This window comes from Caenorhabditis remanei, chromosome V, assembly GCF_010183535.1.
Source record: "Caenorhabditis remanei strain PX506 chromosome V, whole genome shotgun sequence".
NCBI lineage: Eukaryota > Metazoa > Nematoda > Chromadorea > Rhabditida > Rhabditidae > Caenorhabditis > Caenorhabditis remanei.
Window position 1 is genome coordinate 5182109 of NC_071332.1, and position 10989 is coordinate 5193097.

The 10989-nt window shown below is 40.1% G+C and overlaps 4 protein-coding genes across 4 annotated transcripts; 1 reads left to right on the plus strand and 3 right to left on the minus strand.

Annotated features, from left to right (window-relative positions):
* Positions 1–71: 71 nt before the first annotated feature.
* GCK72_017401 (uncharacterized protein) lies at positions 72–1878 on the minus strand (the record flags this gene model as incomplete). The annotated part of the gene is made up of 3 exons (XM_003102290.2): positions 72–247; positions 866–1572; positions 1775–1878. The coding sequence occupies 3 exons, from the start codon at positions 1876–1878 to the stop codon at positions 72–74; spliced, it is 987 nt and encodes a 328-aa protein (XP_003102338.2).
* A 383-nt stretch (positions 1879–2261) lies between these two features.
* On the minus strand, positions 2262–3015 carry GCK72_017402 (uncharacterized protein; the record flags this gene model as incomplete). The annotated part of the gene is made up of 3 exons (XM_003102347.2): positions 2262–2399; positions 2450–2524; positions 2932–3015. 3 exons carry the CDS (start codon positions 3013–3015, stop codon positions 2262–2264), a joined length of 297 nt encoding a protein of 98 aa, XP_003102395.1.
* Positions 3016–3293: 278 nt separating this feature from the next.
* Positions 3294–6674, plus strand: GCK72_017403 (uncharacterized protein; the record flags this gene model as incomplete). Its single annotated transcript, XM_053732070.1, has 8 exons — positions 3294–3555; positions 3601–3795; positions 3848–3976; positions 4426–4755; positions 5175–5784; positions 5850–5966; positions 6010–6192; positions 6452–6674. The coding sequence occupies 8 exons, from the start codon at positions 3294–3296 to the stop codon at positions 6672–6674; spliced, it is 2049 nt and encodes a 682-aa protein (XP_053580983.1).
* A 336-nt stretch (positions 6675–7010) lies between these two features.
* GCK72_017404 (uncharacterized protein) lies at positions 7011–10031 on the minus strand (the record flags this gene model as incomplete). Its single annotated transcript, XM_003102332.2, has 10 exons — positions 7011–7206; positions 7254–7341; positions 7395–7473; positions 7527–7928; positions 9056–9157; positions 9231–9332; positions 9382–9482; positions 9533–9650; positions 9836–9917; positions 9961–10031. 10 exons carry the CDS (start codon positions 10029–10031, stop codon positions 7011–7013), a joined length of 1341 nt encoding a protein of 446 aa, XP_003102380.2.
* Between the last annotated feature and the right edge of the window lie 958 nt (positions 10032–10989).

Sequence of the window (10989 nt, forward strand, 5' to 3'; positions counted from 1 at the left end):
GTGTGTATAAATAGAATAGAAAAATGTATGTATATGTATGTATAGATATGGGTAGTCAAAAGAAGGACTTCTTAAGCAGTTGGCGATGGGATTGTTTTGTATTTGACCATCTGGTATTGATCGACATAAGTGAGCTCTTTGGTCTCCATGTGCGTGTACACGTGGTAGATCACTTTTCCGTCGGAGGTTGGAATGAACGATGTGGATCGTCCCCACACCATGTTTCCGTATTCAATCAAGTCGTCGGCTGGAATAATAGGCAATGTTCAAAAGGAAAGGGGGAGAGAAAATTGGGAGCTGAAGGATACTGTATGGGCTCTTTGATACTCTTCGATTTTTCGAGGAACATGTTACTTTGGGAACAAGGATACCAACTCTTCCGTAATCATAGTTGTCCGGAATCCGGATTCCGAAATTCAAAAATTCCGGTTTTCTTTTCATTCTGGTACCGGATTACGGATTCCGGAAGTCAAAAAATGTCATTCCGTCCAACTATGCAAGTTATGACTCGGTGAAGTTCGGCACCTCACATTGGAGATCTTCGCCGAGCCATAACTTGTTCTGCGTTTTAATCTTGCTAATTTTGACTCCAGAAATGGAATTCTCATCAATTTACAGTAAAAATTATTTGAATATTGTTTGTTTTGGAGAGACTATAACCGTACCTACCGTATCTCCACGGGGTCAAGATTTGCTATAAATTTGAATTTGAGAGAGTGCTATTTGGATTCCGTATTAAAACTCAGAGTTGCTCAAATTCTAACATGAAACGAGACATATTGATAACCAACTAAACTTTCCACATTCTGGAAATTCTGGCTTCAGAATCAGAATCAAAGTTTACCAAAAAATGTCTGAAACTCACAAAGACTCCACATGCTGAAAACATAGTCTCCCTCCTTGTTCTTATCCGAGTTGAGTTGCATCAAGAACGCTGAGTAGTTGACTCCACTGCATGGCCATGGAAGTGGTGTGAGTCCACAATCCAAATAGTTCAATCCACACGAATCTCCAGGCCACAGTCCGTTGTTCCGATTGCAAGTCTTCTCCAACGTGGCACTTCCTCCCTCACAATTACACAATCCATAGTTTGCACCGGCGATTCCGATCATCACTTCCACCTTCTTATTCAATGGAAGTCCCAAATCACACGATCCATCCGGAGCACTAACCGATCCTCCCTTGATAATCTTTCTTGCAAGAGTCACTCCCATACTGTGACTGACAACTGAGATTTTCGGTGCTCCTGTGTAAGCGAGAACTGCTTCAAGGAACTTCCGAAGTCTGATAAGATCTGTACAATCGTGAGTTCTCTTAGCTGCATTCAAAGCGTTTGTATCTTGCCAGGAAGTGGCATACAACTCAGCAACAGTGTATCCGTGCTCCAGGAAGTATTGGACAGAGTTCGACCAACCGGTAGCTGCGGAGCTTCTACGGAGAGCTGCATCTGAGTTACCATGGATGAAGACGACTGGCGTGTTGACTACTTTCGGTGCATTCTCAGTTTTTCCTCCGTAACTTCCCTGAGTTCCATAGTCAGCACGAACGAAGTCATAGGATGAGTAGCCGTTTCTAGAATATTGAAGTTTTTTCTTTAACTGTAATAAGCTCCCTGAAAGCTCCCAGTTATCAATGCCCTCCCACCACCTTTCTCTATGCCCCGCGTGGTCTCAAGGCGTAAGCTTTTGCCTTTCGCGCACACCTCACAAGTTCAATTCCTGGCCGCGCCACCTCATTTTTTAATAATTTTTATTGCTATCCCCCAGTCACTTACGTCACCAGCCATGCCTGGAAGTCGTCTGTCAACGGACCAGCAATATCCGAGGCAGCATTACAGAAAAGAGCACCAAGTGCAATGAGTACGCAGTGTCGAAGCATTCAAAGAACCAATTTCAAGTTGTATTATCATTTTCTCGCTGCCCATTTATACACGTTTTTATCAGTTATTAAAGGCGCCACAAGCACGCCGAGCACATGTCGTGACGTCACCCGTAATCCTCATTTTCATAGTTTTCTACCACTCAAACTACACTGATTCGGAACTTTTTGATTCGAGAGAACCGTGTGTATTGATGTCGTGTCTTCTATACTTGTTTGTCACTCTGCTGGGCTTATCGCCTCCCCGATTAATCGTCATGTGGGGGTTTGTAACCGTGTTTACTGGAAATGAAAATTGAGTGAAATGTTAAATGTTACAGATGAAAAGAAAGAGAAAATTAGTAAAAATGAGAGATCGAGGTGGGAAATTCACTCGTCGTTGTCTACCGGTTATTCGTCGATGTAACGAATTCGAGCACTTGATCGTAAAGTTTCTTCTTTGCTTCTTGCGGGATTTCTCGTCGTGCCATGTCCTTGACGGCGTCGAACACCTCCTTCGCGTTCACATCGTCGCCGGCTTTCTGGAAATGAAAGGGTTGAGAAAAGGTAAAAAATGAGCGAAACAACAAACCTCCAAGAACTTTTTGACTTCTCTCCTCACCGCGATCTCCCATTCGCTGTTTTGCAGGCTGCTGAGTAGTGTGCTCTGAAATTTATTTAATGTTGAGATTTTAAGAACGGTTTGAGACCGCTTTTTGCTGGAGACTCCGTGAATTTTCGCTACCGATCGTTTCGCCATCGGACGTTTCGCCACCAGACAATTCGTCACCAATTTTCGGAAAATTTCCAAAGCTTTTTGGGGAGAAAAACATATCACTTTAATTATCATAATCATCGCGAGCAGTGATATGTTTTTCTCCCCATAAAGCTTTGGAAAATTCCGAAAATTGGTGGCGAAACGTGTAGTGGCGAAATGTCCCGGAGCCACGAAAACAGCGAGATTTTCAACATTTTTCACTACGCAACCGTTAAAATACCTCTAAACTTTCTTCTTGAGGAGATTTTCTTAGATCAGTTCGCGTCCATTCTTCAATTTTTCACTGCTCGACTTACCTTTACAAGAGCCGATTCTCCACTATCCTGGAACTCCATTTCGATCGCTTCTGGCTTCTTGCGCATTATGTGATCGTCATCCATTGTTAATTTAGGTTCTTCTGCAAGTATATTTTATATTTATCATAAAAAATACAACATGAACAAAGAAATTAAAGAGAAATCATCATTTTATTCGAGAGATATGCGAAAACCAGCCAAATAAATAGTGTCGATTTACGGTAAACAACAGGCGCAAACGGGATAACGGAGTGTCGTAACATCCGCGAAATCATTAAATTTGAAAAAGTGACGCATCACTTTCGCTTCTTTTATACAAATAAAAGCTTTCCCACACTTTGTTTTTATATTCCAGACATAAAATGGACTTTCTTCAACTAACAAGAACACATAAAAAGTACTTTCGATACCCGTCGGCAGTCTACGAAGACCTAGAATCAAAACATTATTTTATGCCAACGGGAGAGACAGATGACCACGATTGCTGGGTTACAGCCAGATTCTCTCCTCATTGGAATCAAGAACACATTCTATACATGGGCGACGATCCCGGAAATATCGGAATTTTCGATGTGCGAAAGTTTCATGATCGATCGGTACCGCTTGAGGAGCGCCAGCTTCATTGTAAGATTTCCCTTTTGTTATTCAATAAAACCTATCAATTTTCAGTTTTTCCCGCTCACGATGGTGCTATAATGGATGTCGTGGGTGTGCCACAAAAAGAATCTCAAATCGTATCGATTTCTGGAGATTCGACGGCTCGCTGCTGGGATTTGAATCAACCTGCAATGAATCGAAAGTCACAAATATTCTATGGACATACCGGATCTGTCAGATCGATTTGCTTTGCTAAGGATAATCCGCGTAGGGTTTATAATTAAAAATTAAAAATTTTCACGAAAAAATAAGTTTTCAGATGTATTCGTGACCGGTGGCCGGGATTTTCAGGTGAAGATTTGGGATATGAGAGTGTCTGCAGTAAAGCGACAAGATGAGGAATGCCGGATGGCTACGATTACATATAAGTCAGCTCATCCGAAGAATTGTGAGTTTATATCTGGAATTCGATAGTTTTTAGTTAGATGGTGCCTGTAGCATTGTGTTTCAAACATTTTCTTTTTCATGATCTCTTTTTTCTATTAAAATACGGTTTATAGCGTAATTTTATAGGAAATTTGACAGAAAAACTGAAAATGTTCAATTATTTTGACGGATTACTTCTTTCAGGTGTGTCTGGCGTGCCTTTGACGCTCTTTTTTCAAGTTCTAGTGCGATTTTTGACTATTTTTTGGTCCACAATCAAAATTTTTCGGATCTGGCGCACCTTTGACTCGTTTTGAAACGAATTTTTTGTCATTTTTTCTCGAAATTGACGATTTTAAACAAATTTTCTAGTGTCTGGTGCACCTTTGACGCGTTTTTACTTCAAAAATAACAGTTATCACTGATTTCAGGCGTTTACAATAAAAATAAAACGATTTCTTATTTTTCCAGCGGACTCCAAATCCAAAACCAGCGGAACCCCAAAATCGAAAAACTCTCTCCAAGAGAATCACAAAGTGACGTCAGTTCTATTCCTCGATGAAAACCACGTGGCAAGTGCCTCCGAGAATGCGACGAGTGGAATACGAATTTGGGATATTCGAAAACCCCCAAAGAACGGAATTGGGCATCCGGCAAGAGTGCTGAAAGTGCCAACTTCTAATAAGAAATCATATGGAATCACTTGTTTGACGATGGATCGATTCGGAAATCGACTATTCGCTTCGTGTACAGATTCTTCGATTTATGAATACTCGATACAGTCAGAGTCGATTTCACCAGGTAGAGAATAGGACAAAACCGTTTATTTCTGAATAACAATTGTTATAAATTTATAAAATATGGCGAGATTCTTGCTCAAACTGTTCCACTGGGTTTTCCTTGTTTCCAACCAAAAATTTGAACATTTATAAGCAAAGATATCTTAGTTCGTTTGAAAGAAACATTGAAAACCTCAATTTCGCCAAACCTTTCGATCGGAATTTAACGTTTGGTATAATGCTTCCTTATTTTCACAACAAAACTCCTTGAAATTTCCTGTTTTTAGCAAGAACACTCATTTTTTGTCATTTTTGCTATCTGTGCTCATAGAAGGCACACTTTTTTCGTGTTTTCTAATTCCTCGCGATCACATTTTTTCCGATTTACTGTGTTTCGCTCAAGAACACACGAAACACACATAAACAATGACATAATTTCAGTCAACTCGTACACTGGCGCCACCATTCACAACTTCTACACGGAAGTTGCGTGCTCTCCGGTCTCCGATACTATAGCGTGTGGAAGTGAGAACGGACGAGCAGTTATATGGGATCTACAGGATCAGTACTCGTATCGGAATGATGTGACACTTCCAGATGAGATAGATAAACGAAGAACGAGACTGCCGAGATGGTCGTGTGGAGGACATCTGAAACAGGTGCTGAATGTTGGATGGAGTTCTCGTGGCAAATATTTTCTATCGTGTGACGAAGGAGGTATTCGAATTTGGACGGAACCGATTCAGAGGAGACCGTGGAAATGCTTTGATGAAGACGATTCAAAGTACTCGACTTCTTCAATTCCAGAAAATGATCCAGAATTAGCATACGAATCAGTGAAACCATTCGAGTTGAAAGAGTCGGATGCGGCGATTACAGGATTGGATAGTATATCTTTGTCACCAAGACAACGGGCGGATTCTGGATTGAGTGGATCACCACAGAAGAGTCGGGGATCGAAACGACCGATTATTGAGAGTCCGTTTAAGTCGATTTGTTCCAGTCCGAAACCGTTGAGACTTCATCAATCGCCGAGGGCGAAGGTTTTCAAGTAAGTTTCAGAAAAGTATAATACATAAATTGAAATTTAACAAAAACTTATTAACTTTTCTACAGAATGTCATCCTCCCCATCCACCAGCCCGCTGAAACCATCAAACTCGAACATCCAGGGATACTGTACTCCCCAGCAAATACGATTCAAAAAGATAAAAAAGAATCCATTCTACTATGAGTAAGTTTATTTTATTAGTATTAAATTAATATAATTTTTTCAGGCACCCGACGAAAAACTTGCCAAATATTGTGTATGAAACATTCCGCCGCAAAATGCTCGGCGAGTCGCCGCCCCATTCCGAAGACGAGAGTAGTGACAAGTCGTTGTCGAAGACTGGAAGGAAGCGAATCGAGGATTGGTGGATTAAGAAGGGAGAGAATGTGCCAACGGTGACAAGAGCAAGGTAAACGAGATATTTTGTAGTGAAATGACTGATAGTTCAGCCATTTTGATTGAATTCTGAAAATCTTTAGTTTTTCCTCAAAATCATAGTTGTCGAGGCCTAGCCCGGGTAATTGGCGCGAAAGTTCAAATTTCAAATGTTTTCAAGTTTTTTTGAAAATGTTTGAATTTTTTCGCGAAAAAGTAAACTTTTCGATTATCATTCAGAAAGGGCCTTGACAAGTATGCTCAAAATATATAATTGTATTCTCCTTTTCCAGATTACCAAGTGTCACCGAATTCGGCGAGTCAGCATGTGCCAAAGTGATACCAGAAGATGAGCGAATCGCCCTCCTCTCCCCGAGAAAACTCGTACTCAAAACCCAACAGACATCCCTCACAACTCCAGTATCCGCTAAACCCAAAACTGTGCCAATGACGCCACGAAAACCGACGGATAAACGACCGACGAGTCGAAATTTGTTCCATTACTTCAAGAAATAGTTGCATCGTTTAGATTTCTCCCTTTTTCAACTTGTCACTTCTTCCATCGTCATAGTCCCCCAATCCTTTCTCGAAACATAATCAAATTCATTATATCTGTCACTTTTTCTCTCCAATAATTTAACTATTTTCAGTTCTAAACTGTAAATAATCGTTATCCCGTGAATGTAAAATATTTTAAGATTACCTGCATGTGTTAGCGCTTGAAGAGTTCGCAAACAAAACTAAATAGGAACTTTTATTAGAAACAAAAAATACTGAATATAAAAAAAGCAATAATCATGTTCAAAAAACCCGTGATTCAGCTTCCTGACTTCTGTAATGTCAACCTTCTCACTATCCCCGTCCGAATCCCCGACTGATTGTAGATCTCATGTGCTTCAGAAGAAGTGATGACTGAGCAGATGAAGCGGATGACGTCACACTTCTGATTCCGAACATTGTCTTCACCTCGATCATCAACACTTGAATGGCTTGAAACGCCTCACGGCAGACTTGATTGATGCGCTCTTCTGGGAGAACGAATCCAGTGCTGAAATGGATAGATGAGGTGTGGAAGTGTGAGAAGCAACTACTCACTAATCGTCAACCGGAGAGAGCTCAATGGTGTAGGAGTACTTGATTCCTCGAGACTTTGCCCAATCATCTGATGCACCAGCGGCAGGGTCTGGAAAATTGATATTCCCCTTGAAAAAATCCCTCAATTATTCTAGAACTCACACAATCCATCTCCACTATTAACCACATTATAATCCGTATTATTCACCGCCTTGATAGCCTTCGCCATAGCTTTTCCCACCTGAAAATGACGCATTTCTAAATTAAACCTCTAATAAAAGAGCTCCCTCTTACCCGAATCAAATCCTTCACATCACTTGGATAAGTATGCATCGTGTGTCCCCATGGATACAGAATCTCTTGTCCGTAAGAGTGCAATGCAATGTATCCCTTGATTCTCGTCTCCTCTCGCTGAATCGCATTCGTCAGTGCCAATACTTCGGGTTCGGATTGTGGACGAGATCCACAGTAGATTTCAGAGCACTGATGATGACTGACACCTTGTGTTCCCCAGAAGAACGGGTAGTTTCGGTTGGCATCTGCTCCGCCGCATCGACTGTTCGAGAAGCGCGAACGCGTCTTTCTCCACATTCGATCGTTGGTTCGACTGTACTCGTAGCCATCTGGATTCGTGTTGGGAACGACGATTAGTTGGACAGAGTTTAGGAGATCACGGTAGGCGGGTTGGGTTACGATCTGGAAATGGGATTCATTTGATATTTGTAGGGATTGTGGACTATAGCCGCTGTTTAGGCTTAGACAGTTAAAAACAGGGAAAAAATGTTGGAAAATTTTAACCGTATGTTATATTTCTAGAAAGCTGAAAACATAAGGATTCAGAATCTGGTTTCAGATTTTCTGTACGAGAACATTGAGCTGACTAGGGAAGGCCTCCGAGTGACCGTGGAGTTATGGGACGTGACCTATATCATTAGAAAGCTGAGAAAACGCCGATTTCAAATATATATTCAGTTTTTGCTCTCGAGACCTGGTATTCGAGAAAAACAAGGTCAACGTTCGGAAAAATGACAAATTATTGTTTTTTTGACGCGAAAAAAAACTATGCAATTTTTTTGCAATTTTCGGAATTTTTCAGAACTTTGACCTTGTTTTTCTCGAACACCAGATCTCGAGGGAAAAACCAGACTTGCAACGAGCCGGGCCGGGCCGGAATGAAAATTTCCAGGGCACGGCCCGGAAGTTCAGTACTGAAAAAATTCAAATTTTTTTTTCGAAAATTTCCAGATTTTTTTTTGAAAAATATTTCTTAAAAACAATTTTTGTAGGTTTCGAAGGTTTTTGAAAAATCTACTTCAGGAAAAATATGAAAAATTTTCAGAAAATAAATTTTTGGACAAAAAATTGTAGTGAAAAAAGTTCAAAAATTCAAATCCGGGCCGGCCCGGAATCTTGCAAGTCTGGGAAAAACTAACTGAGTATATATTTGGAATCAGCGTTTTCTCAGCTTTCCAACGATATAGGTCACGTCCCATAACTCCACGGTCACTCGGAGGCCTTCCCCAGTTCGGGCTTAGACCGTTAAAAACAGCGAAATGTTCACAAATTTCAAGCGTGTGTTAGATTTCTAGAAAACTGAAAAAATAAGGATTCTGAATCTGGTTTCAGAATTCACGTACGACAACATTGAGCTGAGTTACATATCTTACAGTTTCAAAGTCTGGACTCATATGCAGAGCTCTGACTAATCTCAATGTAACTCCGTTCAAATTGATGCTTGATAAATTTTGAAAACTGATTCAAAATCCTCATGATTTCAGCTTTCTAGCCATATAATTTTTTTCCCTGGAATTTATACTACTCACCGTATAAACCAAGTACAACGCCACATTATATGAAATCCATTCACGTGCATGAACACCGGCGTCAATCCAAACGATTGGTTTATTTGATCCATCGTCTCCGATCTTAAAAATTTATTTTGATCATGAACCTATTGCAATCGCGCTCCACTGGTGATTTCCGTATCACTTGACATACCCGAACAGCAGTGAGAGCTCTTCCTTCATACGAATTTCCCAATTTTTGAAGTTTCACGTCCTCCGGATATTGTTGAGAGAGTGTGTTCAGGAATTGCATTTGCTGAAAATATCCAGCTGAAAGTCTTGTGCGATAGAGCGCACTCCCCTACCTCGTCATAACTCAAATAGCGATTGTTGACATCATTAATAGTGACAACGCCGTTGAGATCTCTTCTTTTTCTCCGCACTTTGAATAACTGCGGGTTCACATCTAGAATAAATTTTTTGTCTTTTTTTTGTTGTTACAATTCTTGTTCTTACCCCTCATCTGATAAGTGATATTATTCATTGCCAAATTCGACCTCACTTTCTCCACCGAATCCTTATCAATGAAGTAGTGAGCCTGCTTTTGTTTCCAGTTCTCTCCAAGGAAGTCGGGCTGAAATTTTGCTTTAATTTTACGAAAATCTGAAAAAGAGTATTAGCACTGCACACTTCTTACAACCGCGCTCTACCGAAACCGAAGAAAATTGTGTGCGAAATTGAGAGACGCAAAGAAAAAGAGACAAGGGGATTTCAGTGGAGCGCAGTTGTAAGAATTGTGCCGAACTAATAAGTGCTTACCATAAATCCCAAATTTTTATCTATTTCTTGCACATATTTTTTGACACGTGGATTTTGAAAATTGACCTCTAGAATTTTGAACCTGTAATTATTAATTTAGATAATTACTCCAATTAAAATCTTACCCGTCATAATTCTTGTATTCAGCTATACCGGTTGAGATGACCACCGAGATTGTTAAAAGTTGGAGCAGCATGGACAGCAGGGAGCTGGCTCGGTGGTTGCCGCCAACACTGCAAAAACAATAGAAATGAAAAGAAAAAGAAGAAGTGTATCGCAACGAGAAAGAAAAAAGACACGTGAAAATAGAAAAAAGAAGAGAAAAATGGAAGAAAAAGAGATTTATTTCGGATTTAGTGCAAAGAGCAACCGAATCAATTTTTCGAGAACCAGCACCAACTGTTCGGTATCTGGGGGATGTGGGAGGATTCGGGGGAAAGTTTTCAGAAGATTTATGACTTATTTTATTTGGAGCCAGTTGGTTGGTGGCGCCACCAGGGGAGCAAGGTTGTCGAACGATGCTTAAAAGCTTGCGGAAGAATGTTTTGAGTCCAAAGGTTTGTTATGATTCATATCCGGAAGTTGGAAATCGGAAGGCTACACGACTTGAATATCGCATTCGCTCGTTAGGATAGTAAATTGTTCAGATTTTTTGATTTGCTTTTGAAAAAGTTGAAATTCAATCAGAAAGTTAAACTTTTTTGAGGAAAAAATGAATATCGGTTTCAAAAAGTTTGAGAGAAAATCACCATATCGTTTCAATCCTGACAGAATGATCCTTCTGACATAATCGTTTTTCACAAATTTTTTCGAAATTTTTTAAAATTTTCATTAAAAAACAGCGAAAATTTCTTGAAATTCTCGTACGCTTCAGTTTTTATCGATGTTCCAAAACAAAAAATTTCAAAAAATGTCAAATTTCTAGAGGAGCCGGTCCGGAATTTCCCAACCCTGGTTGACCCCACATTATGTGGTCGAATGTCAAATCAATTTTTCTCAATTCTAATCAAAAAAATTATATGCAAAACCATCCCCCTCCCTTCATTAACATTCGAATCTATTCAGCAGTCATTTTTATTTTCATTCTGCTTCACATAATTTGGAAGTGATGGTTTGAAAAACCTGACAGATAGGTGGCAGATCACAGGTCACAA